Source organism: Peromyscus californicus, unplaced genomic scaffold, assembly GCF_007827085.1.
Source record: "Peromyscus californicus insignis strain IS unplaced genomic scaffold, ASM782708v3 Scaffold_9__1_contigs__length_137607984, whole genome shotgun sequence".
In the NCBI taxonomy this organism is placed as follows: domain Eukaryota; kingdom Metazoa; phylum Chordata; class Mammalia; order Rodentia; family Cricetidae; genus Peromyscus; species Peromyscus californicus.
In genome coordinates, this window is record NW_026294617.1 from 86,338,894 (window position 1) to 86,365,461 (window position 26,568).

A 26,568-nucleotide genomic window follows, 5' to 3' on the forward strand; every position below is an offset into this window, starting at 1 on the left:
CTGGGGAGAGGAAGGACACTCATTCGGCTACATCATTTTTCATCCTTTTCTATGTTTCTGTTTTTATATTTTCTTAGCAGCAACAGAACAGGGAGACAGTCTTGAGGTATTTTAAAGAGTTTTTTTTTTTTTTCTTAAAAAAAATAATATAAAGTTATAAAAAGCGGCAGCAGCCTGGGGCCCGGATCTGGAGGGGAGGAGGTGCTGGCGGCTCCGTTGCAGTGGGCAGGCACTTTCTCGTTAATGGGCTTTTGACTGCAGGAAGACAAGAGGTAAGAGACAGGGTGAGGGTCGGGGCCTACCTGTCCTCCTTCCTAGTGAACGTCTGGGCTAACCCTTGAATTCCCTCAGCTGGCCTGATAAATACAACTGAGCGAGGGGAAAATGAATGCCAGCCTAACAGAGGCCGACTTGGGTCGTGAAGCTGGAGAATACACATGCACACACCTGTCCACACACAGGCAGACCCTTCACCAACTGTCAGATTTCCCTTCTAGGTGCCAGGACAGTGGGCATGCACCTACTCCATGCCTAAATCAGGAGCCCGTTACCCTGCCTCACCTCCCAGAAGTCCCTCCTTACAGAGATCACAGGGATAGGTCAAAGCAGGCTTCAAGAGAAAAGATACATAAACCTAACTGCAAGCTTTCCGAGAAACCTGGAGACCCTGCTGGAATCTGAAATGACTCTGTGGACTCTGAGTACTTGCTTTCTGTCCTAGTGCCAGAAGAACCGGAGGACCAGAGCAGCCCACCCACCCAGCTACTCAGCATGATGGGACCTAACTCCCTTTCCCTTAAGGAAAAGTAACTCCAAGTCCGAGCGGGAGGGTCGCGGACAGTCCAAAAAGAAGTGGTCCTTAGCTTAAAGCCCAAGTAAAGGTAGGATGGGACAGCATGTCCTAAGCCCGCAGGAGAAGACTGGGCACAGGAAAGGTCCCTCAGGAAAAAGCTCCAGTCACCTTGGACAGAGCTGACCAACCTCTCCCTACAGTAGACGGCCCAGTTCTCTCAACTTGCCCTTCATTCTCTTTTCTGGAGTCATTTCCTCAGCACCCTCTCCACGTCACATACCTACTGTGTTCCCCAGCCTCAGCCCTCCTGACCCCTCTCTGCCCATGTTCTTCAGGAAGCTGGACTGGTACCTTCAGTGTAGAGCACTTCTCCTCAAAGGCCAGGGCTGGACCTGGCTTCTTGCGACGCACAGGGCAGGTCCCATCAGGAGGGACACCGGCCTGACAGTGCTTGGCCTTGACTGGCCGGCAGTAAGTGGCCAGGTTTTTCCGCTTCTTGGCTACCTCCTCCTCAGAGAGGCAGTTGGTTGGCAGGACCTTGGCTGGGTGTCCAGCCGCTCCCCGGTTCTCTAGCTGAGAAGCCTTGACTGGTATGGGGGATGAGTGAGGGGAACCCCGACAGTCCAGGGGACCTGCTCTTTTCACTCTTGGCCCCACTGTTCCATTTAGCCCCATGCTCAGGGTGGTTTTAGTCTTGGCTGAGAGACCCCGACAGCCAGAGGGTTTGCCTTTTCCAGGAGGCTCCAGGATGCAGGTCCGTTTGAAAGTGGTAGGGCCAGGGGATAACTTCCGCTTTCGAGAAGGGGCCTCCATCTCTACCCCTTCCTTGCCTTTGGAGGACTTGCTGGCCTTGGAAGGTGGCAGCTTGCTGAAGGACGGAGATGGAGTGTTGGCAGGCAGTGGTGAGGTAATAGCCTGGCTACCGCCCATGCACTCTGCCTGGCTGCAGGCAGCTGCGACGCTGGGGGAGCCTGCAGGGTAGCTAGGGACAAGGCTGTCCTTGATGGGGGGTATGGAGGCTGGGCAGGCAGGGCGAAGGGGTGGGCCTGGAAGTCGGGGGCAGCTGCCCATAGAGGATGGACTCAGGGGATCAGATAAGGAGGGACTGACAAGATGGGACGGAGGTTCAGCCGCTGGTGGGATCTTCCTGCAGCAAAGAGAGAGCTTCACTGTGATACTGAGCAAACTCCAGGGCCTCCCTAATATATACCAGTCTCTGCACCTTGAGATGGCCAGCAAAGCCCCAAAGCTGCTGCCCCCTGCTGGGAAACACTGGAACTAAGAGCCCAGGAAGGCACAGGAGAAGGAATGACCTATCAGTACAAGGCATATGAAATAGCATGTAGACCCATTAACAGCCTGATTTCTGGTCTCAGTTTGGGCATTCCCCCATCCTACATTACCTAAAAGGTACTGGAAGTGATGGGTAAGAGTCTGGACTCACCCCTACCACCCACCCATGCCCTCCTCCAGGCTACCAAGTCCCACCCCTTCATACCACACTCAATTTGGGTTCTTAGCAATCAGCCAAAGCACGCCAGACTGGGGCTTCTGAAGCCCAAGTATACTCAAGCCTGAGAAAGGAAGTTCCGAGTCCACAAAACTCACTTCCACATGTGTGAACTGAGGTGCCGTTCTAGCATGGAGCTGAGTGCTGAGCAAAACCGGTCCAGCCGGCGGCTAAACACATAGCATCCTGGGCTCACCAGCCGGCTTCCAAATGTGCAAAACTAGAGGCAGAGAAAAGAGCATGGTTGATAGGGCCTGAGATATAGGAAGGCATCTGCCTACAAGACTTAGCCACCCTCCGTCCCAGCTCCCTGTCCTGTGTCCTTACCGCCTGTGGCCTAGGTGGCCGGGTTGCATAATGGCAGTCAGGGGGAAGGTGGAGGTCATCAGATGTCCCCTCCTCCTCACTCTCCTCACTGGAGGCCTGGGCCCCACCCCGGGGCAGAGGGAAGGGAAATAGGCCTGGATCCCCATCACCACCACAGGGACCTTCATCATCCACCTCACTCTCAGAGGAGGCCTGGGACCTGGAAGGGCCAAAGGGATATGAGGATGATGTGAATGATGTCGGGTCAGAGTCGGGGTGTCCACGCTCAAATAGCCAGGGTAGACACACCCTTCTGGGTACTCGGAGGAAGAGGAAGGGTTCGGGAAAGTACAATATAACTCTCTAAGTAAGAGACAGAACCAAGGGCTTCCAAGGGCTTCTCTCCCCAGCGTCTTCCTAGGCCTTGCCTCTTCAGGAAGAAAACTGCTTCAGACTCGCTTCCTCCAGAAAGTCTTCCCAGCTTAACTACACCCAGCACTGCTCAGCCTAGTCAGCTCCCTCAACCCTCTTCTCCACCATCACTCCTGTGAGCTTGTCTGGGAGCTGAGCCTGTGTTTCATGTCTACCCCTCGTACTACAGGTGGAGCTGCATGTAAGTCTCCTTCAGTAAGGCAGGCTCCCCCCAGAGTCCAGTACAGCCTCCGCACACAAAGGGGCCTGTGGATGACTACACAGTAGTACTGCTTTACCCAGGACCCTGACCCGTTCAGCTCCCCGTTGACAAGTGCTAACTCAAGGGAGTAGCTGAAAAGAACGTTCCTCTCCCAGGTATTGTATCTGGCACACCTCACAGAGGCTGGAGTCCTGCAGCATGCTTGGGCAAGAATAGGGCAGTCACCTGCCTCACACCACTGGTAGGTTCTAGGTATCTTCCCATGCTTAAGGGAAGTGAGCACATCTTCAGGATATTCCCTGGGCCCGTCTCCAGGGCTCCCTGGTATCCCCAAGTTAGATGGGGTTAGGATTCTGTACATACCTGGGAAGCGCACAGTATGGGTAGGCCTGCTTAGAACGAGCAGAGGTGTTGTTGGGGGCAGCTACTGCGGCCACACCCTGCACAGCAGAGGGAGGCTCCTGGGAGGGGCGCTCAAGAGCTGGTTCTTTTCGTCCTGGGCTCTTCTCCTTGGGAGACTCTCCCTTGCGAGAGCTGGCTTTCAGTTCAGCCACTAGCACATCAAAGTCCTTGGTCCTGCCTGGGACCTCTCTGCGTTGGTGCACTGAGTGGATCTAGAACACAGCCGGGGAGAGGATGGGGGAAGTGTAATTTGAGCAGGACTGAGGGGTATACGGCTTCTCTGACTGTGTGTGTGTGTGTGTGTGTGTGTGTGTGTGTGTGTGTGTGTGTGTGTTGGGTGGGGGTGTTTGTGTGTCTATTTTATTCTCTGATGGGGCTAAAACTCTCCGCTGGGTAAGGAGATCCAAAGGTACTCCCTGTCTACTGCTCATACCTTGCGTCCACCACGGATAGCTTCTTCTCCCCTTCCCTGGTGTACGCCTAGCCCCATGCCTTGAACTGAGTTTCCAATAACCTCTGATTCTCCTTTCCAAGGTCCCGTGTCTATGCTGACCCCATCACCGTGCAGAGGGATGGGGTTACCTTGCAGGTCAATAGACGTGTACAGATCTTCTTGGTCTCTGGATTTATGACCCCACACTGCCTGTTGAGGTCAAACTCTTTACCTGTGGGGAAAGAGGTTCCAATGAATTCAAGTCCTTTTTTTTGTTGTTGTTGTGGTCCAAGGAAGAATCTGACCTCTTCCTGCCAAGAAGCAGGACTAAGGCAGAAGAGCCTCACCCTCAGGTCTTGCTACCTGCTAGGCATGAACTCCCCCAGCCCCATTCCTGGCCCAGGTACTCTTGGAAGACTAGCAGCCCAAAGCAGGGCAGCCCATACCAAGAAGCAAATGCAGCCACAGGCATCTGAGATGCCAGGAAAACCAGCTGTGGAATGTGAGGAAGGAGATCGTGGTCAACAGCCCAAGGTGAGAATGAGTGACTTTGCTGGCCTGGGCACAGGGTCTCTCAGACTAGCTCAGAGACCTAGACCAGCAAAGCTTCCTGGAACAAGCAGGACAGGAGGTAATGGGGCTTCTGTACCCTGGAAGCTGTAATGGCCAGACCTGGCCAGGTCCACTCCTTCCTGACCTCAAACCTTTCTGGCCCCCAAACAAAGAAGCCCAGTGAAGTCTCCACTCTGCCTTTCTGAGCCCATGTCTATAACTACTCACGAGCCATCTTTCGGTGGGTTTTAGGAGGCAGCCTGGCTCCACTGGGCTCCTTCTCCGGGGGGCTGCCTTCGGCCCGGTGACTGGAGCCCTCACCAGGGATTAACTCGATGTTCTCTCTGCCAGGAGGTTCTTTAGGAGAGGGGGCCGTGGGGACTTTTCCAGGGGAGTCCTTGGGGAGGCCTCCTGGCTGACTGAGGAAAGCAGAGGGTGGAGCCACCCTGACTCCATGTCCATCAGGCTTCGGGAGACTGGACATCTTCTCCAGATTCACCACAGGCACGAAAAGGCTACACGTGGAGAGAGGGACGGGCTGGGAGGTGGGGAGGCTGGGACTGGGGTCTGGACTCTAGCCCAGAGCCATCTCCTCCCTAGCTCTGGAACTTGGGTGGGCTCCAAGAGAGGCGTGGAAAAAAAGGGGAGCCCATGTTCCCTGGAATATATGGAGAGGAGCTGCAGATGGGGTTAGCTATTTCTTGCTATGAGCAGTATCCTGCAACCCAGGGCTGTCAACCCTTTCCTGGGTCAAGGTCAGGGCTAGTCTCTGGGGGTTTCCAGCCTCTTACCAGAGGTTGTCCTTCTGGGTCTTCTCAGGAGGCTGATGGCCACGGCTCCGGGACCCCTGGCCCTTCTCCCTGGAGGAGGTTTTGGTGGGACCTGGGGCTCTACAAGCTGGGCCCTGCCCATTCACTACATGGCATTTCTGAGAGCTGGCAGGGGCTGGAGGTGGGGGTGGGGCCCGGGCATAAAGCTTGCTGAGGGGCCCATGTCTTCTTTCTGTCACCAGGAGGTGGAGAGAGCAACTGAGATGAGTGGTGGTGACCGCCTCCTTCCCCAGCCTCCTGACCAGCCCGCCAATCCTTTTACAGAATCTGGATTGCTAGAGCTTGGGTTGTGAGTCTGTCTCCTTCCCATTCAAAATTGAGCCTTTAAGATTCAAAACTCAAGACCACACTTCTGGACCCTCTTAACTCTACTGGATGTAGACGTTTGCTCAAACAACAGTCCTGATACCGACAACGCTCAATCTGTCCCCAGCACCGCCTTCCTTTACCCCACATGACCTCCCAACCGACACTATCCTAAGAGTTCCGTGTCCCACCTTCCTGTCCCCTTATCACCTCCCCGGGGCGCCCCTCACCGCAATGCTTCTGGAAGGCTTGAGGCTTCACCACCTGGCTGCAGTGGTTACATACGACCAAATAGAAGTCATCATGGGCAGGGCAGTGCCCGAAGATGGACATGTCTGCAAAGACAGAAGCCTTTATCACTGGGGTGCAGGACTCAGGAGTTCTCCAGAGCAAAGAACACTCTCACCCCACTACTTAGAAGGCACTCTGCCTTCCGACTGACATACGACAGGGTTTTCTGCTGGATGCTCCCGGTTTCCACAGTTCAATCTAACCAGAACCAAACTGTACGGGCTTTCATGGGAGCGGGCACCAACCACATATGACTGGGATCTCCAACACAGGTCACAGGAGCCAGGGCAACTGGCTGACTCAGACCTATCAAAAGGGGGCTCCCCCCAGCAGTCTTGCTGCTTCAAGCTACCCCCCCCCCCCCCGGTGGAAGAGGAAAGAAAGGTGGTCCAATTTCCCGAGTCCCAGTCCTCTACATGTCGACTCCCACCTTCTTTAATGAGGGTCATGGCGTCCAACTTCTTCATGTTTTTGCTACTCTCCTCCAGTTCAGCCCCTGGAGGAGAAGCACAGCTCAGAAGGCCCATCTCCTTTCCCAGGACCCAGTGGTATGAAGCCCACACTCCCTGACAAGCACTCAGAATTGCTGGAGAAACTTGCAATGGGTCATTCACAAGTGTCTGTTTTTCCTTCACCTGCCCCTCTGAGATGAGATTACCCCATCAAGAAGGATCATTAAAGACCCTTCACTCCCAGGTACAGTACAAGGTTCTCCTGCTGACTCGGTGGGTAACTGGGTAAATGCCTCTTTTCTGGGTCTTGCTTCCCCATCTAAAAGGGAAATATTTCTACAGGTCCCTGAGTCCCTTTTTGAGACTGCTTACATGGGTCCTTTCTGCTACTCTGTGGCATCCCAGACAAGTACCCTCCCAGATCCCCACCCCCATAGCCTCATTTTGCTCCACCCAAGTTACCATAGTATCATCAAAGTTACACTCAGCTTCTCAGGTCCTGAACTGATAGGATGGCCATAGAGTAGAGAAACTGCTGTCTTTGGACCCTTTGGCATCTTCAAAGTCTCCTTGATCAGCTACGCAAGCCCCTCCCCTTCTTAGGGGGGCTTTGTCCAGGGGTTGCCCTTGTACCTCAGTGTCTGGGTTAATGACAAAAACATCTTAGCTGTGCAAAGCAGCTCTTTCCCCATCCCCCTACCTCATTCCTCACCCCCCTCCTCTAAGCCCCCTCCCTGTCCCTTGGGGGGAAAAAATCAATTCTGAGTCACCAAATCCGTCTGACTCCATTTCCGGTTCTCAGTGCACCTAGACCCTGACAAGGGCCCCATCTTAGCCCACTCAGCATGAGGCGGTCCAAGGGTGGCTGGCCTGTACTCCCTTCTAGGTCGGTTCTCTAATGCTCACTAACAGAGTTGCCCCTTTCTAGGAGGAGAAGATTATTGGCAATCGTAATATCCAGACATGAGTGGTAGTGGGTTAGGCATGCAAAAGACAAGGGGCAGCTCCCACTCTTTTAAGTCCCTTAAATGCAAGTGTGGAGAATGACAGAACAGAACTGGAAGTCAGTTGTCTCAAAAGAGAACAAGTGTCATTAGAGACTGCTCCATGAGATCTCCTCCTCCACCTCTTCGCACTTGCAAACTTCTTCAGGGGTGTGATGCTTGTTGTCACCCCGAGAGGCCACGAGGCCAGGTGCTCCCTGGGGCCCAGGAGACAAAGATCAGAAGGGGCTGCAGGCCTGCTCACCAAAGGCACTCAAGGGCCTACAGAAAATAGGGGTCAAGGGAGAGAGCCAAGGGGCAGGGCAAGAGGCCCAGGAACGGATGGAGGCTTGGAGGCAATGATGGTGGATGGACTGAAGGAGGGAGGTAGGGAGGATGGATGGATGGATGGATGGATGGATGGAGGATGCATGAACTAAAGCAGAGGGGGGTGGGGGTTCACGAATACTGCAGCGGGCAGGGAAACGTGGAAAACAGCTAAGGTGCGGGTCAAAAGGCGAAGGATCAAGGGGGTGATCAGGGGGGCACAGAAGTGGGGTGCGTGGGAAACACGTGGAGAGGACTGTTACAGATGGGTAGAGCCGGAGCAGGTGCAGGACGGATGGAAGCTGGAGGCCAGCGCACAAGAAGAAAGATAAAGGCAAGTAAAGTGAGGGGCAGGTACTGTGCACCCGCCGAGACAGAGGTGGGCAGGGTGGGCTGCAAGCGATGGGCCGGCGCTAGGACCCGGAGGCGCGAAGGTGGCAGAGCAGGCGGGCACTAGGACCCGGCGGGTCCTTTGTTTGGGGGGCCGGGGAGCCGGACGGCGGCTCTAGTCGGCGGCTCCCCTCAGCTGGAGGGGGCCCTAAGGGGGGAGGGGAGATAGTGATGGGGTCCCCGGACTCTAGTGTGGCTGTACTCACCATCTGCCGCAGGCAGGTCGGCCCGTTCCACCCACGAGCTCCAGCTCTGTCCCGCGAAGTCATCGAGACTCGGCACTCGCCGCTCCAGAGCGGCCATTGCTGCCACCGCGCGTTCACGCACCGCCATCACCGCCGCGGACGCGCGCCCGCCCCGGCGCCGCCGCCGCGCGGCCCCCTCCCCCCCCCACCCTCCCCCGACCGGGGGCACGCCTCCCTCTCCCCCTACCTTGCCAGTTCACTCTTTGCGCAAGCGCAGTTTGGGTCTCCTGCCACCACCTCCTTACTCCCGCACAGCTTTCTGGGAAGTGTAGTTGCGGAGGGGTGGTGATGCCTACAGAGCTGGCCGAGGGATCCCTTCCAAAATGCACAATCGCACGCGGGGAAGGAGAGATCAAAACCTCGGGATACCCTCTTCCAGCCCCTCTGCACACATTCTTTGCGCCACCAGTCCGCTCTCCCAAGCTTACTATGCACACCCGAGCCCCAAACCTCTCTCTGCCCAAGATAACCCTCTAAAGCCGTGCATCCGCCAGCTGGCTGGCGCCCCTTCCTGGGCTGGCGGCCACGAAGCGACTCTGCTCCCCTGTAGATCGAATGGGGTAGGTGCAGGGAGGTGGGCGCAGTGAATCAGAAGGGCAAGGGGAGGGAGTCTGCAGGACGTGCTGAAGGACACAGGGGTTGGAGTGGGGGAGGGCCCCGGCTCCTGTGCTGTTCCTCTGTGGGAAACCCACGCTGCCTTGATGCAGAACGGAGGGTTGGAGGTGCTGTTGTCTGGGTTTGGGAGGACCTGGCTGAGCTTGCCAAGATCACCTGTCAGTATGACAGAAGGCTATCTCGGAGCCAGAACCAGCCCCGGAACTAGGGTGGCCCCGAGGCTTCTGATGTTTGCGGTGTCTCTGCTGATCCATCTCTCTCCTCCTGGGAACTGCGATCGATAACCTGCACCGCCTCTTCCCAAATCCTGGCTGGACCCTGATTCCATCCATCATTTCTGCTTCTTTTTCTAATGAATATCTCTTCCCAAATCCTGGCTGGACCCTGATTCCATCCATCATTTCTGCTTCTTTTTCTAATGAATATTTTCACCGCTGGAAAAGCTGCTACTGAAGCCTTGGCATAGGGAGGTTTCTCATCATATCTATCTTTCCCCCACCTCGCTAAGGTCCAGAAAGTACCTTAATCACCCACCTTCTCTGCCGATAATATTTCTTCCCTCACACAAGGGACAAAAGTCTGCCTCCACCTCCTTCCCCATTCTCGTTGGAAATGAAATATTAATCCTCTTTTTCTTTCAATACCTCACACCTCACGCCATATTGCATCCCTTTGCCTAAAAGAAACCAAGTTTGGGAGCAAATAAGTCAAGGTCTGTGACTTTAAGACCGCAGACTTCCTGCTTTCCATATAAGAACAGTTTAACTATATAAAGAATAATATCCGAGGGCAGAAGTTGTAAGCCAAAGACTCACCCATAGGTGATCCCTAAGAGGCCCAGGAACCTGATGAGATTAAATGTAAAACTGTGTCCAAGTACATTTCTCTGGGGAATGTAAATGTAACGCACGACTGTCTGTCTGAAGGAGATGGAGGTGCAGGTTTGTACAGCATGAACCTTCTAGTAGAGAGGGAAGCATATGGCCCTCGACTCCTCCTTTGGGTCACAGATGGTAGGAGAGCAAATGGAGACAGCACTGTGGAAGCCACTATCTTTTGCCTTTTGAGTTTGATCCAAATTTGCTAATGAGTCTCAGTTTCTTTGGACTAATTGGGTGCCACCAAAAGAGTCGATGTCACCAGATGGGCTTGCCAGGAACAATTGCTCACCCAACAGACTCTATTGCCTCGGGTGCAGAGTGGAGAGGAGTCCAGGGATGTCTTGGTAGAAATGCTGATATTTGTCCAAGAACATAGAACAAGGGAAAAGGAGAGGAAAGAAATTCCCAGAAGTCCTCGGGTCTTGGCTTCTTTGTGGCAAATGTTCTCAGCACTGTTTATTCAAATGTGTTATAACAAGCACCAGAAAACAGCATGCAACATTCTCCCCGCATCCTTGATTTGCAATCTCAGAGACCCGTGGTCAGGATGTTGAAGGGAACTCATGTCTAAAAAAGGTCCAGGATGGGTGTCTCCACATGGTCAGAGTCTACCAGGGCAAAGGGCAAGTCCCCTGCTTGTTGGCCTCCTGCAACAGCTAGAGAAACCAGACACCTTCTCCTACTTCAGGCCGAACTAGGCAAAGCGGTGGTGCCAGCCCTGGATGGAGAGTCCTGTGAGGACAGCCCTGCCCTTGGCACTTACCCCTGTTCAGCCCCCTAGAGGGAATGAGGTGAAATGGTCTTTCCTCTTAGGGTGACCATGAAGAGAGAGGCCACAACCTAAACCAAGGCTCTTCTGGCCATGAACCAGTCAGAATCTTGGTGAGGAAGAGCCTTCTCAGTCCTAGAGAGACCTCTGGACTGAGAGTGCTCAGCGGGCATGGACATCTCCCTTCCTAAAGCAGGTGATGGGCCAGTTGCTAACTTAGGCCCCAAATGAGAACACTTTATCCATCACGTTTCAAATAAATTATAAATATAGACGCAGAATCCAAACACAGTTCGAATAGAAGCTGCTCACAGATCCCCACAGGGGCTTGCTTGAAGAAAAATGAAGGTCACCCCTTTGTCCTTTGTATCTTTAGAGCTGTAGGCAAAACTGTCCCCCTTGTCCTTAACCACGGGGACAACTTAGGATAGACAGTTTCAGATTTAGGAACATTCTCACCCCCATCAACTTTTTCCCTCCTTAAATTCTTTCCCTAAAATCTAAAACAGAAAACAAAAATTCCAAATTCTTTTAATGAAGGGCTCAGGAGCATCTAGAAGTGTGTAAATATCATACTCCCCCTCTCAAGTGGGGAATTATAACTCAAAGAAGAAATGGATGGCCCAAAGTTAAGGGTTCTAAGCCCTGGAAACCCAATTAATCCACATCTTGATGTGGGTAGCGTTGAGGAAGATGAAGAGGCTGGAGAGGGTTGGGACCTGTCTTGAGGACAGATTAGCACAGGACACATTCATCTTTGGGATATTAAGTGGGCCAGTTGGCACTAAATTGGGAAATGGCTGGATTCTTCCTTCTTCATCTCTCCCTGAGCAGCCCTACTGCCAGGAGAGACCAAGGGGTTTTGATCTGGATAGGAAGCAGATGGTATTTTTCCAGTTGGTGCCCTGAGACCTTGGGGCCCAAGGAGGGATGGAAGGAGGTATCAGGAAGAGGAGACCACCGAAACAAATATGGAACTGGGTCCCGAAGTGAAGAAGCACCAATAGCATCGGGCTGCCCAAGATTGGGGAAGGGGTAGAGTCTGGCTACTATATGGAAGCAAGGGAGGACTTCAAGAGATGAGGAGAGAGAACATCTCTTTGTAAAAATGAGAAAGGAAAGGTATGAAAGATCTAGAAAAGGTGCTGGTTTGAGAAAATGAGCAGACAGTAAGAGACAAGTGGGGCCATCTATCCATGTCCTGGGACTCCTGGGCACCTCAGCCTCATGATGGTCCTTTAGGCCCTCCCAGCACCCACAGGAATGAAAGGAAGGCCTGGGCAGACTTAAAAAAAAAAAAAAAAAGATCTTAAATGCCTCATCTCCAAAAGGTTAGGGAAGGGAGACGGGCTGTCAGGTGGGGGGTGGGGTGGGAGAAGGAAGTGGAAATATTCCTGGCCTTCTCATCTTGTTTCCTAAGTGTGAGACAAAACCAAGCCCAAGAAGGAGAAGGGAGTTGGGGGTTTCATGAGTAAGTGGAGTTTAGGGAGCTGCTGAAAGTGTTCCAGCTGAGGGAGAGGGAGAACTGAGGGCCTGGAAAACGTATTCTGCCAGCAACTTTCCTGACTCTCTTCCCTGAAGCTGCAACACAATGGCAACTCTGTCTGCTCCCACTGAGCCCCGGCCTCATGTGGATCCTAAGAGGGCCCGCCCGTGGATAGGGTAATGGGTCTCCCTGTTTGACACATGGTGGGAGCTGTGGACAAACAGAGGCCAGAGAGGAGATTAGGGAGCACACTGGGCTCTGGGAGGACTAGAGATAAGATACAGAGACCAGACGACACCACTGCTGGGCCCTCCACATGGGAATCGGAAATCTGGGCAAGGCTGCCGGCTGACTTCCCCTCCCCCACTGCACGGAGACTAGACAAGTGATAGCAAGGCAGCTTTTAGAGACCAGTGTTAGGATTCTAGTTTCCTCCCCTCACCTGCAGCAAGCAGAGGCTCTTTCTCAGAGACTTGAGAACACAAATTAAAGCCCAGTAAGATGCCTGAGTCCAGGCAGTGGACAAGAAGTACTGAGTTCCTGCCCTTTGCAGCTCCAGCAGGGTGAGGGATTAGGAAGCCAGTGGAGGACTGCCTGGGTTACCAATAGCTGATGCCTACGCATCCAGCGTCTCAAATCTCAAAGCCCAGAATGATGGGGGAAGGGAGCTGGAGGAGAAGGAAGGTCCTGTGGAAGCCGGAGGACATGAAGAGGTGCTGTCCAGGTCGGGAGTAGCCAGCTGTTCACTGCTTCTCCAACGCTCCCTGTTCTGCGGCACTCTCCTGGCTGGGGCCCTGGCCTTGGTCCTGGCCCTGTCCATGCCACGGTGTCTCTTTGAACACAAACCAACAGTTTCCAGCCCACAGGAAGAAGTTGATAAAGCCGAAGAGCTACAAAAGAAATCGAGAGTGTCTGTGAGAATCGTCAAGGAGCCGCATGAGAAACGGGAAGAGGAAGTGCACAGAGAGCTAGGTATAGAGGCAGAGTTCGAGGCCACTGTCATCAAGGGATTCTCTGGTGAAAGTGTCTAAACTCTATCCACAGTACTCATCCGCACTGTAGCTTGGTCCCTAGCTGAACCCCGCCCCAGGAATGCTAAGTAAATCAAGGATCACATGTCGGCCTGCTTGAGGTGAGGGAGACTGGAGCTGTCCAAGGTACTCCTCCAGGGAGAGAGACTCAGGGAAGGCTTTGTTCAAACATCTGTTGCTTGTTTTCTCTGTGTACCCAGGCTGTTCTAGAACCTGTAACCCTCCTGCCTCTGCCTGACAGGCTGTTGGTATTACAGGTGTGTGCCACCACACCAGCTCTATTCAAATATTTATTTTAAATGTTTTGAAAACCTTTAGTTTTTTTAGTGAGGGGTATTGGCTCATACCTTTAATCCCAGTACTCCGGTGGTAGAGGTAGGTGGATCTCTGAGTTCAAGGACAGCCTGGTATCTATAAGGTTCCAGAGCTACACTGAGAGACCTTGCCTCAAAACACACACAAAAAAAAAAGAAAGAAAAACAAACAAACAAACCTAACAAAACAAAAAACCTAACAAAAGAGGAGTTAGGGAGAAAGGAACTGATGTTTGCAATTCACTTTGAAAAGCGTTTTCACAAATGGATTGAGTTAACCATGGTGGTGCACACCTTTAGTCCTAGTAATTGTAAGGCAGAGACAGGCAGATCCCCATGAGTTGGAGACCAGTCTGTTCTATACAATGAGTTCCAGGCCAGCCAGGGTTATATAGTAAGACTCTGTCTCAAAATAATAATAATAATAATAATAATAATAATATCACCATCAATAAACAAGGCATGATGGTTTACACCTGCCTAATCCTAACATTTAGGAGATTAAGGAGGGAAGATTGCAAATTTGAGACCAATCTGAATCACACAACAGATAGGATCTCAAAACACAAATGAAAAGAAAAGCTGAGTGTAGTGGCATGAATCAGTAATCCCAGTACTTAGAAGGCTGAGGCAAGGGAATTGTGAGTTCAAAGGCAGCTTGGGCTATACATGTTCAAGGACAACTTGAGTTATATAGCAGGACTCGGTCTCAAAAATCAAAACAAAAAGCCAGGCGGTGGTGGCGCACGCCTTTAATCCCAGCACTCGGGAGGCAGAGCCAGGTGGATCTCTGTGAGTTCAAGGCCAGCCTGGACTACAAAGTAAGTTCCAGGAAAGGCGCAAAGCTACACAGAGAAACCCTGTCTCGAAAAACCAAAAAAGAACAAAAAAAAAAAAAAAAAAAACCCAAAAATAACAATAAGGAAAGATGAGTAAATACATATAAAACAGGTACACTGAAATGTTACATTTAGGTGGTGACTATGCAGGCCTTCCCTGTAAAGTATTTTCAATTTGGCTGGATATGTGAAAATTTTAACAATTAAAAATTGGAAGACAGAGCCGGGCGGTGGTGGCGCATGCCTTTAATCCCAGCACTCGGGAGGCAGAGGCAGGCGGATCTCTGTGAGTTCGAGGCCAGGCTGGTCTCCAAAGCGAGTTCCAGGAAAGGCGCAAAGCTACACAGAGAAACCCTGTCTCGAAAAACCAAAATAAATAAATAAATAAATAAATAAATAAAAAATTGGAAGACAGACTTGTGCATGGTTTCAGAAGGCTCCCTGATGCACTAGCCATGAAACATTTCAATTGTTGGTCTTGGGGAGGTCTGAAGCATTTTCTGAGTGGGAATGGGGTGTCTGTGAAGACAAGAGGTCATTTGAGAAGCTTAATGCTGCGGGCGGGTATTTATCAGCTTATAGAGATACATCTCAACATTGCAACAACTACAATGGTTAAAACTTGGACTGCCTGCCAGCTGAACCCACCACTGCCACCCAAACCCATTCCAGTAGGGAAGGCTAACTGACAAGGGGCGGTTTCTCTCTCACACTGGTCCACTCACAGCTCTGAGGCCAGTCCCAGCCCTAAGCTCCCTCTCCTGAGACACATGGCCAAAGAGGCAAGAAAGGGTAGCCTCCAGGGCAGCTAAAAGTGGGGAGGGGAGATAGTAAAGGAGTGACTCGGATTCTTCTCATGCCAAAGTGTCTTCTCAGGTCAATATCAGATGCAGGGTTACTAGTCTAGATGCAGAGCTTATGGGCTCTGGGGACACGTTCTCTAGTCTTCTCAGAACCAGCTAGCTGGGACAGCTGGGCTTGTGTGCCTTTCCCAGACACAGGTCTCACCACAGAAATGTTAGCTAGCCCCATCGAGGGTGTGGCTCCGGCACTGCATACTGCATCCTCTCCGTGACACACGGACATGGCTGCAGTCAGGCTGGATGGCCGTGTGGCCCCTTTGACATCAGTCAAGCCCTTGCCCCAGGCAGCTGCAGCAACCAGCCAGAAGAAGGTGAAGGAGACAGTCACGCAGAAATCCTAGGAGGAGCAGAGGGAAGAAGACATATTCAGAATGGCCCCGTGGTCACCGGTCTCTTTTCTTTCCTCTTGTCACACCAGAATCCTGAGCTCCCCAGACAGCTGAAGACTCTGTTCAGTACCACCAAAGGAATGCTGCCACTCAGACTGCCATACCCCTGCCCTTTGAACTAAGGTTAGGCGATGAGCTGCCAAGCTATCTACTGGTAACCCTCCCTCCTTGCAACCCAAGTGACTTAAACTCCCCACTCTTTCCTCCCCGCTTCCCTTTGACCACCACTGTTCAAACTATAAGTAACGAAGAAGGCAGATTCAGAAGACAATTGAGGTCTCTAAAGCCTACTTCCCATCTTGAATGTCTGAGATACAGAGGAAGTAAAGGAAATAATACTAATAATAAATAGCTCTCATTGAGAATAACTATATGTGAGATGCTGCACATATACACATATTTTACCCTCCTAAGACACTTGACACAAGTATTCATTACTTCATCTTTATTTTATAGCCAAGGAAATTAAGGTGTCGAGAGGCTGAGTAATTTGTCTAATGTCACACAGCTACTATGAGCAAGTGCTGGGATTTGAACCCAGTTAGGTTAGCTCTAGATTCTGCTTGATAGAGATACTGCTTTGCCTCCTCTGACTGCAAACAAAGCAAGAAAGGTTGGTAGGGCAGAGGTTCCCCTCCACACGTAGGTATCAAGGACTCAGAAGCCATCGCTTTTGACGTCCCCTCCATCTCTGACCTCAGCCTTCTGACAAATGGCTCCTCCATTTCCTGGTCCCATCCCTCTGGGCTGGGCTCACTCACCACCAGTGGGAAGCGTTTGTTCTCTGTGTAAAGGTTGTGGAAGCGCAGGTAGAGGACAAGAGCAGCCATTGTATAGAAGAAGGAAAAGATGCCAAGGGTCACAAAGAACTCAGCGGGGGCAGAGAAGTCTCCCATGAGGTGCATGGTTTTGGAGGTGGAGTCGTCATCACAGAGAGGCATCTCATACTGGACCCGGTGCAACCTGCAGGTGGCAAGGAAGCCATGCTGAGTCAGGGCCCGCCTCTCTTGCCCTGCCCAAGAAGGGCCCCTGTGTTGGTTCTCACCCTGGGAAAGGAGTCATATAGGTAGGAACTTCTGAGGAAATCTTATAGTCAAGACAGGAGCTGCCTCAAGATTCTACTCTTTTTTTTTTTTTTCTGGTAGTACTGGGGGTTGAACATGGGTCTTACGCATGCTAGGCAAGTGCTTTACCCTAGTCCAAGATTCCATCCAAGCCCTATGTTCCCCATCAGCAGCCACTCCATACCCACCCATCCGGCCAGAAATGGTCTCCCTGAATTTCTAAGTATCTCTAGGGACCTTTAAGTCATAAGATATACAGTCCAACTATTTCTGATAGACAAACCACTAGACAAAATAGATCCATTTTGCCCTTAGAAACAGACAAGCACGTATTAAGTAGTGGGCAAATTAGGGTTTGAATTACCCATTCACAGACTTGATTTAGCCCTCCCTGATTTGGCCACATTGAACAAAATAAAGTGGGAAATACAGCTCGTTGTGTACAAGAGATACTTAGTCTAAGCTGGGGGCTGAAATGGTTTCAGACATTCTGAAAAGATGAGCTCTGTCTTCATCCTCTTATGAACACACATTCCCTCCTCCTTAGGCTCCCAAATACTCAGGGGTTAGTATCCACTTCCTGGTCAAGATGTACCTCCTTGTATTTGGGTGACATCACGTGAGCATTTCGCATCTATTGTTTAATATCTAAACTCTAACCAGCTTCCTTCCTTCGAGCACAGAGGAATCTGCCGAGGGTTAGGGAGAGCTGTCACTGGCCCAGAATCCTACTACCCTTCCCCCGCCGCACCAGCTGGAGTTTCTCCGTTTGAGCTGTGGAGATCTGCCATTGCCTGAGTGTGGACTGGACCATTATGACAATGATATGTCCGTGTTTCACTCTGGTCAGAGTGTCTGAAATGGCTAGAGGACAGAATGATCCAGGTCTTGTTCTATTTTGATCTAGAGCAGCACACAGTAAATGGTCTTTGGGTTGTGTGTCCTGTGAGCAGAAATAAATGAGTGACAGGAGGCTGGCAGGAGCAGGGGAAGAAGAAAGCCCTGCTAACCTAGGGTCAGAACCAGTCCCTACTCACCTGAAGGGGTAGCCGAACAAAACAATGATGGAGCTCACGTCCTTGGCTTGGTTGTTGCAGCGAACCATGGCTCCCGTCTCCCCGCTGTAAGAGCCGCAGGACCCGAAGGCGAAAATAGCAAAGAGCTAAAAGAAAGGGAAGCCGCTTTGAGAGTCAGAAGGTCTCTCCCGTCCAAGGTAAAGAACCACCCTTTGACTCCAGAGGGTGCAGGTGCTTCCTTTTCTCAAGTTCCTCCTGGTAGGGACCCTCAGCGGCCATTCTTCTCTCAACTCCAAATATTGTATTCTCTGAACAAAGCAGTGGGCCAAGTGAGCAAATGAAGAAGACCAACCCTGAGTGTGGTCTCAAGGGAGGGGAAGCGAGAGGGAACGGTTTCCAGACCTCTCTATTGGGCACGGCACTGGGGACCACACATAGCTTCTTTAAGATAACGACTAACACCAAACCTCTGTGATTCTGGCTTTGGAAATGTCTGTTTCAAAGCTAGACTCTCCCCCCCCCCCCACCCCCGAAAACAAGAGATCAGACATAGATCAAGCCAGATCAGGCATGCCTGGGATGTTTTTCATTTAATTTCATTTTCATTCTCTCTCGACCAGTCATGGACTCTTGCCCTTACTTTATTTCTAACTTCCAGTAGTTTCTTCCCTCACTGGGGGTATGGTGGAAGGAGGCTTCTACCGAGCCATTTCATGGTACTGTCAGCCTGACTTTTCTTCCCCGAAAGCGTATACCCTTTCGGCAACGGCGCCCGCTGGTGAATGTTGACAGGGCCTGGCTCAAGCCCAGAGGAAAGTATCGTCCACTTTCCTTATCAGCCTCTACTATTCCCCACTGCTGTTCCTCTTTGTAATCTGCTGATGCTGCCATTTCCCAGTGGCCAGAAGCGGGGGTGGCTCAGACCACTCGCACTGTTTCCCTTTCCACCTTTCGTCACGGCTGACTACACCTTCTGTCTTGAGTAATATGAAGTGTCCCCGTCCTATGATTCTCCCGTTTCTTTCTGGAGGAACACACGCTGATTAGAACAGAAAGAAAGAAACTGCAGGCTCTTGTTCTCCCCTATTGTCTGGTCAGCCCATTTCCTGTGCACCCACCTTTGGCATGATACTAATATTCTTATTAAATGATGAATATATTCTGTTAGTTATTTGCTTCTATCTGCTTCGCTGTCACCCAGTCAGTGTTTTGGACATTAAACAAGAAGAAGACAGAAATCTATACTCCGGGCCTACATCTAATCAAGAATAGAGTTGTGCATTATTTCTCTAATGCTGGTTGAAGTGAAAAGAGATCTAGATTAGGAGTCAGGAAACCCAGTTTGGCCTTGTAACTCATTCTCTGGGTGGCTTGGCTCTCCAAGTCCCAGTTTCTACATTTCTAAAAGGAAGGACCTGGGGTTTATTTAAAGGCTGCTTCCAGCTCTGGAATTCTTCCACCGTCTGAAGTTAATGCTATCAGCAGAGCATGCTCTTGGCCGGGTTTACCGACAGCTGTGCTCTGCTCCTGGGTGGTATCCAGTGCTACCGCCATGCCTCGCATGGCCTGGCCTGGCTGAGCTCAATGCTGGAGCCGTTGACTGCTCTCTAAAGGTCATGTGTGCCCCTGTTTTCAGTAGAGTTGTTCCAAAGGAGTGGGAGTTGTCTATACAGGCAGCGATACCCAGGAAAGCAGACAGTGTAGCCTGCCTGCAGTGCCTACGTAGCTTCCATATCTGAGCTAAGCTCTGAAAGCTGCAGTAGAGCACTGTTAGCTCATCTTCCTGACAGAGCCAGGGACAGAGAGAAGTCACTAGACGCCTTTGTATCATCACCCTTAACATACTCAAAGCTGGCCTCTCGAGCAAAACAATGAACCTTCTCTAGCTCTTCCTCTGAGGGGTTTTCTTATCTTCACTCACTCTGTGACTCTCGGACTCCTCATAGAAGTCCTTATTCCTCTTGGTTTCTAGTGTCTAGAACAGGACACAATCAGCGTGTTACATTTGAGGAAGGGCAGCATAGTTGGGTGTATTTTTTTTATTATTCATTAACTGTTAGTCAGTGAGTATAGGGAAACATGTACAGATTCCTAGCTTGGGGCAGTGAATACCAAGTATGGAACCTTTTCTTCTCTGGGCACTGGTGAACATCTGCCGAAAGCTGGCATTTCTCAAGTATGTACCTGTACCAGTCACTTTAGCAGAGAGAGCGAGAGACAGAGACAGAGACAGACAGACAGACACAGACACAGACACAGACACAGACACAGACACAAACACAGACAGACAGACAAACAGGGGTGCTGTCCTCATGGAGCTCATGCCTTAGAACTATACTATTCAACAGGTAGTGTCCAGCTAACTATGGCTATTGAAAATACTTCAAATAAAATGGAACAAAAGCTAAGATTCAGTTGCTCAGTCATACCAGCCACATAGCAAGTGCTCAGTAGTCACATTCAGCAAACCACCACTCTACTGATCAGCATGGATTACAGAACTTTCCCATCATCAATGAAAATTCTCAGTCTAAATGATGAGGTTCAGGTCAGAAAATTATGAGCCCTCCTCTGATTCTTCAGAAAGCAAAATACACTCATAACCACTTTGCTGTTAATTGTTTATTCTTTTCTATTTTGATTCTCTGAAAGCTAGGAATATCTAAACATTATCTGTAGTAGTTTTTTTTTTTTTTTGCTTATCTGAGTGTGTGTTTATTTATTCATTTTGTGGTGCCCAGTGTTAAACAAAGGGCCTTAAGTATGCTAGACAAGCACTCTACTATAAACCCATATCTCCAAACACAGACCACCACAATCTGTGGTGCCAGAGAGCAGAGTTAGTGGATAACAGAAAAATCTGATAGGTTCTCAGAGCAGTGGGAACAAAAGACCTCAGACATTATTAGACCAGTGGTTTCCTTTCACTTCTGGATGCAGAAGCACTCCTTCCTCTGATTCAGTGATGTTCTCAAATCATATTTAGCTAATGTGAGGGGGGGTTTCACATCCACAGCTCCTGATTCCTGTTCGGGGCTCCTCCTACTTCATTCATTCAACTGAAACTAGGCATCTACCTTGTGCCCTGATACTAGAGATATGGAGGTGAGTAAGACTGTACCGCAGAGTTCCTACGGCTGAAGAGGCGGTCTCTTCTGTGCAGTGCATGTTACAAGGAGGAAGGGAGGAAGGCAGGCACTCTGCTCTGGGCTGCACGAGCAGAGATACCAGTCCAGCCCATTCACAGCTTCAACCCCTCTACTTTTCTGTACCAGATTGCTTCCTGCCATAACCATGTAGGGAACTAAGCCCCAGAAACAAGAGAAGAAGAACTTGAAACTAATCTTCACACACACACACACACACACACACACACACACACACACACACACACACACACACACAAGGCTGTGAGATAACACACTGATCACAAAGAACCAAGATGGGGTACCCGAGAGCAGGGGAGTTTCTGGAGCTCTGAAACTGCAAATGGTGATGGTTGAACTTTGCCCTCTACCTCCCCCTCTCCTCCCCCGCCCCCCCCCCCTTTGAATCTCTTTGAAAAGATAGAATAACCTTCTCAGTTTAAGGTTAGGGCTCCACTCTGATGCTGGCTGGCTTGCTGGTTGTAATGGAGTGTCAACCCGGAGAGCACTAACCCCCAGGGATTAGTGCTCAAAGCACAAGAACATGGGTTTTTTTCCCCCTGAGTCCTGATTCACAACCATCTCTTGGTGCTATGGATTCTGACAGTGTCCATTCAAAATCTCCAATAGAAAAAAAAAAAGTGCACCAAACAAATAAAAACAAATTCCACCAATGAAATAGCTTCCTCGTATTATAGATACCAAAGCCCATCCCCTCTACTCCCAAATCGTCAGCCCTCATCAGGAGCGGGTATTTGGATAAAGTTAATACGATCTATTCCTTGTAAGGAAATGGAGTCCCATATGACCGAGTCACCTGGATTCTCCTGTACCTTGCGTTCAAACCGAACGGTTGGCAGTGGTGTTCGCGTAATCTCACCAAAGGATGACTCTCACGGGACAGTCTGCATAAGGGGGAGAATTAGGAAAGACTGGAGGGAAGGGAGCACGCATCTATGGAACCTGCTCACCATGATCTTCAAGAATGTTCCATGCGCCATAGACGTTACCTCCCATAGCCCTGCCAGTAAACCTAGATGATATGGTTTAGCCTCCGATGAAGAAAATGAGGCCCATAAAGATTTCATCACTTACCCAAGCTTTGAGGGATGGAAAACAAAAGAGACCGAATTTAAGTCAAAGTCCATCCAATCCTAGTCTTTCCCCCCTTCTTTCCCTTCTTTACTTTTAAAGCTAGTTTTTGGGGCCAGGGAGATGGCTCAAAGGCACTTGCCATGTAACCCTGGTGATCTGGGGTTCCATCCCCCAACTCTATGTAAAAATGAAAAGGGAAAGCCAACTCTTTTGACATGAATGCCAGGCACTTGCACCACTTCTCTCTCTCTCTCTCTCTCTCTCTCTCTCTCTCTCTCTCTCTCTCTCTCTCTCTTTCTCTCTCTCTCTATCTTTCTTTCTCTCTCTCTCTCACTCTCTCTCTCTCTTTCTTTCTCTCTCTCTCTATCTTTCTTTCTCTCTCTCTCTCTCACTCTCTCCTCTCTCTCTCTCTCTCTCTCTCTCTCTCTCTCACACACACACACACACACACACACACACACGCATACTAATGATAATATGAAAGTTAAAAAAACAACAGCAAAAACCTACTTCAGAGTTATTTGACTGCACTTGGGAGGCAGAGGCAGACAGATCTCTGTGAGTTGGAGGACAGCCTAGTCCTGTGAGTTCCAGGACAACCAGGGATGTGTAGAAAAATACTGTCTCAAAATAAAGATAGATGGATGGATGGATGGACTGATGGATAGAATTGGCTGGCTGGCTTGATATAGACCTGATAAGATTCTTGAATTGGAACTGAGGTGAGATTAGTTTCTGAGTCTTTTTGTTTATTTAGTTTGGTTTGGTTTGGTAGATCTGCCTGTCTCTGCCTCCTAACTGCTTGGACTAAAGGTGTGTGTCAGTATGACCAGCTTAATTTCCAAGTCTTAAAGACACTCAAAGTCCTGACTCAAAAAAGAATCACATCACTTTCTTCTCACAAGGATTCCTTTGGGCAATAATAAAAAGTTTTTAATTACCATTATAATAACTAAAAGATCCGTGCTTTCTGTTTCTTCCCCAGTAAGAAGTATTTCTCACACTGGTTCCTACGTACTTTTCTGTTCGTCTGCAGACTCAAACAAGCCAAACTCACACCCCAAGCTGGTAGAGCACTGAGAGCAAATCACGGCTCCTTAGGATGCTACCCTGTGAACGAAGGCCAGTTCCAAGTTATCCCCAGAGACCTGATTCATCAGCAGGAGAGGAAGAAGGTCCCTGTTTTGTACAATTCCCTTTATAAAGCTGAAGATCATAAAGTCAGAGAGGTCTTAATTATTAGGGCAGCAGTACTCAACCTGTGGGTCATGATCCCCTTGGAGGTCGCATATCAGATATCCTGCATATCAGATATTTATAGCAAAATTACAGTTACAAAATAATTTTATGTTTGGGGGGAGGGCCACCACGACATGCGGAATGGTATCAAGGGGTTGCAGCATCAGGAAGGCTGAGAACCTAAGACAGGGTTAGAAGAAGGTTGGAGCATTGTGCTAGGCATGGCTGTGTGCAGGAATGTTGTAGGAAGCGGTGGTGAGAAAGATGGCGAGATCAAAGAAGGAAGCTTTTCAGAATCTTCCTGAGGAAAGCAAATGCATGGTCTCTCCTCATTGTTTCTTCCATCCCTTGACAGTCCGTCTCAACTTTCTATTAGATCCACTTGGCCAGTTTAGATAGCACTTATGTCCTGTCCCGGTTCTCCGGGTTGCTCACGATGCCTCCTAATTTCTGGATGCCAGCCCCTTTGAAGCCTTGCTTTTCCCACTCAGTCCCCTCTGGTGCTCAAGTCAAAGCAAGAAAGGGCAAGAGGTGGAAGAGTTCGGTCGACACTGGTCCCACTCTTGAGGCAGCAGAAAAAGCGGAAAGTCCCAGAGGTTATTTACACTTAGGACTCCCAGGCTGGTCTACAGCCAGTCAGGTCTCAGATACCCAGAGACAATCCCAAATGCACTATTGTCCCTGAATTCCAAATGTGATGATTCCCATCCAAACCACACTTATTTAGGATTTGGTGACATCACGCTACTCCCTGTCTCTGATGAATTCAAAGCTCTTTAGAACTCACTCCTCCCACTTTCAATGGTAAGTTGTTTCCCTAGCTGAGGGCACATTAACAGCTTCGTATAAGGCAGGCAGTGGTGGTGAATGCTTTTTAAACCCAGCACTAGGGAGGCAGAGGCAGGCGAATCTGTGTGTGTGTGTGTGTGTGTGTGTGTGTGTGTGTGTGTGTGTGTGTGTCTACAGAGGGAGATCCGGTACAGCCAAGACTACACAGAGAAACACCAAGCTGGTGGTAGTGGTGGGGGGAATAACTTCATATAGCATTTGGTACATGGATTGTCTAACAAAATCCTTTCTGCAAGAATGCACAAAATGTCCCCCAAGTCTTTATGATTTGAAAAACTGACTGCACCTGTCCACGTTTCTAATTTATGACAATCTTGGGCACTGGGTCTAAGAACAGAGAGCTTGCCAATGTTTTAAAGGACCAGTGGAACAAGACAATATTCCTACTAGACCAAAGCAGGTGAAACTGAGGACCTGGACAGACGAATGTTTCAAGGTCACGGGGTAAATTTAATGTCGAGCTGTAGTCTAGCATGCTGACAGGTTTGATCCAAGTTCGACTAAGGTTGGAAAGCGATGTCCAGAGAAGTGGCTTGTCCAAGGTCACAGAGCTGAGAAAGGTAGAACTAGGCCTGCAACCTGCCACCCCACCTTCCCAGCTCCGTGTTTTGTTATTCTAGCTGCCACATTTGAGTCACGCGGCGATCTTCTCCTGTCCTAATTGTTTTATTTAATCGTAGGATGGGAAACTGTTCATTCATTCATCCACTTCTTTACTCAGTTACAGGTACCCAAATTACTCCAGTGACCTCAGCTGGGAGTCTGTCCCCTGAGTCCACCTCCAGGATCATCTAGGTCCTAGAGGGTTCTGGGCAGAATGGTTTCTGTAACCCTCCTCTTCCTTCTCTCCGGTGCCCTCCGTGGCTTTGCTCTGATTGCAAAGCGGACCTTACTCCCCCCCCCCCCCCCCCCCCCCCCCGCCTTGTCCTCCTCACCCCGCCTGCCACTGAAGAGTGGTATGTGCAGGATCAGAGTTCTGGAAAGGTTACACCCGGGTCCTCTCGCCCGAGCGAAATGTGAGCGGCCTGGGCAAAGGCGCCCTGCACATAGAAGGTCCGAATCCAGGACTCCGCAGGCCTGGCTCCTCTCCCTCCTTCCACCGACTGCTGGAGAAGCAACCCTGGTTCTCCCCTCCCCCGCCCACCTGTCGCCACCCTTCCACCCTTCCGCAGTAGCTGGGCCCGCTGCATCTCCCCAGCCTCCTCCGGGGCCACATTGCTTCGGGTCGGCGTCACGATCCAGACTCCCGAAATAGCCCGGGGCTGGGGCCGACTCACCCACTGGAGAACTTTGATGAAGCCCAGTGGTTCCTCCAGGCGCCGCCAGCGCAGCCCCACGAGCAATCGGTCCACCTGCAGAGACAGAGGCAGCCGACGGTCAATGAGGCGGGGGAGGGGGGCGGGGGTCCCCCTCTACTCACACTGGGGTGCAGGGAAGGCGGAATCGGACTCAGGCAGGATAGCTAGGTGGGCAGGGGCTGGTGAGAGTCCACGAGCCGAGCGCTCGGGGCGTACCTGCGGGCGCGGAGCCTTGTCCGACGTGCGGCCGGGGCTCTCCGTCGAGGACATGCTGGTGCAGCGGGGAGCAGTGTGGGGCTTCGGCTCCCTGGCCGGGAGGCTGCGTGGCGCGCGGGGGCGCTGGGGACGGTGGGCTCGCGGCCGTGGGCAGGCCGGGCTCCAGGCTGGCGGGCGGGCTAGGTCGTGGGGGGCGCTGCTGCTCGCGCTCTTGGAGGCTGTGTCCGCCGCACTGCCCCGCCGGCTGCAGAAAGCCCCCGAGTCCGATTCAAACTTCTGTCAAACTCTCGGGCTGAGTCCGCAGCCGAGTCACGTGGCGTGCGATCGCGAACCCTGCTCCCGCCCCCTGCGCTCCCCTTTTTTCCGCGCGTAGGGCGCCTTAAAGGGACCTGTGGAGCCTGCTAGCCGTCGGGCTGCCAGAAGGCTCCCGGGCTTTGTTAGAAGCCTCCAGGGAGGGTCCCCACGGAAATAGCGCAGCCGCTCCAACACCAGGGCCAAGGTCAGGAACCCACCCGGGATGCGCGGACTCCTAGTGCAGCTTTCCCGGTTTTCCTGAGTTCTGTCGGAGGGTTCTTCTCCTTTTCCATACCGTAATAACTAGAGCACACAAGATCTTCCTAAGGCATCGTTAGTGCTGCTGTAACGGTGCTCCACCAGCCAGAACAGACGGGAAAGAACTGAACTATAGACTTTCACTTCGCAGTAGACACGGTTTTACTTTTTTTTTTTTTTAACAACAAACGGCGTTTAGATGTTAATGAGTTTCAAAGTTACCAAATTTTAAAAAGGAAGAACTCGATCTCCTTTTAATAGCCAACACTATTTAAATGAGAATGAATCTCTAAGGATCTGTGGGCGCAGAGACTGGAGTTTGTGTTGAAAACTAAGGCAAAGTTGCATTTTGATTGACTTTGAATGGGCCTCATTTTTGAAAAGCGTTCTGTGGGAGCTGAAAGCGAGCAGTCGTGAGTATTACACATTACGTTTACAAGAAGTGGAAATCT

At 50.8% G+C, this 26,568-nt stretch overlaps 2 protein-coding genes across 3 annotated transcripts; both read right to left on the reverse strand.

Moving 5' to 3' along the window:
- Positions 1–101: 101 nt before the first annotated feature.
- Atxn7l2 (ataxin 7 like 2) lies at positions 102–8,576 on the reverse strand. Of its 2 annotated transcripts, XM_052730036.1 has the most exons (12): positions 8,416–8,530; positions 6,972–7,150; positions 6,488–6,553; positions 5,997–6,101; positions 5,422–5,632; positions 4,859–5,145; positions 4,228–4,310; positions 3,607–3,857; positions 2,631–2,829; positions 2,402–2,523; positions 1,145–1,940; positions 102–255 (listed from the first exon to the last, which is right to left on the reverse strand). In XM_052730036.1, exons 3-12 carry the CDS (start codon positions 6,522–6,524, stop codon positions 241–243), a joined length of 2,106 nt encoding a protein of 701 aa, XP_052585996.1. In that variant the 5' UTR covers positions 6,525–6,553; positions 6,972–7,150; positions 8,416–8,530; the 3' UTR covers positions 102–240. The 2 variants fall into 2 exon arrangements, with proteins under 2 accessions (XP_052585996.1, XP_052585995.1); XM_052730035.1 differs by lacking the exon at positions 6,972–7,150 and having other exon boundaries at positions 8,416–8,576.
- Positions 8,577–12,016: 3,440 nt separating this feature from the next.
- On the reverse strand, positions 12,017–26,110 carry Sypl2 (synaptophysin like 2). The gene is made up of 6 exons (XM_052731137.1): positions 25,565–26,110; positions 25,328–25,402; positions 17,743–17,867; positions 16,403–16,604; positions 15,398–15,589; positions 12,017–13,095 (listed from the first exon to the last, which is right to left on the reverse strand). The coding sequence occupies exons 1-6, from the start codon at positions 25,616–25,618 to the stop codon at positions 12,949–12,951; spliced, it is 795 nt and encodes a 264-aa protein (XP_052587097.1). The 5' UTR covers positions 25,619–26,110; the 3' UTR covers positions 12,017–12,948.
- Positions 26,111–26,568: the final 458 nt, after the last annotated feature.

Bases quoted from the DNA above. Each gene is read 5' to 3' on its own strand.
- Atxn7l2 (XM_052730035.1), bottom strand. From the start codon at position 8,542: ATGGCGGTGCGTGAACGCGCGGTGGCAGCAATGGCCGCTCTGGAGCGG. The intron at 5,633-5,996 runs GTGAGGGGCGCC...TCCTGGTGACAG, and splicing joins AGCCTTCCAGAAGCATTGCG to AAAGAAGACATGGGCCCCTC. The intron at 3,858-4,227 runs GTAACCCCATCC...GCTGTGTTCTAG, and splicing joins CACGTCTATTGACCTGCAAG to ATCCACTCAGTGCACCAACG.
- Sypl2 (XM_052731137.1), bottom strand. From the start codon at position 25,618: ATGTCCTCGACGGAGAGCCCCGGCCGCACGTCGGACAAGGCTCCGCGC. The intron at 17,868-25,327 runs GTGAGTCGGCCC...CCTTTCTTTTAG, and splicing joins TCATCAAAGTTCTCCAGTGG to CTCTTTGCTATTTTCGCCTT. The intron at 15,590-16,402 runs GTGAGTGAGCCC...TGCTCCTCCTAG, and splicing joins ACAAACGCTTCCCACTGGTG to GATTTCTGCGTGACTGTCTC.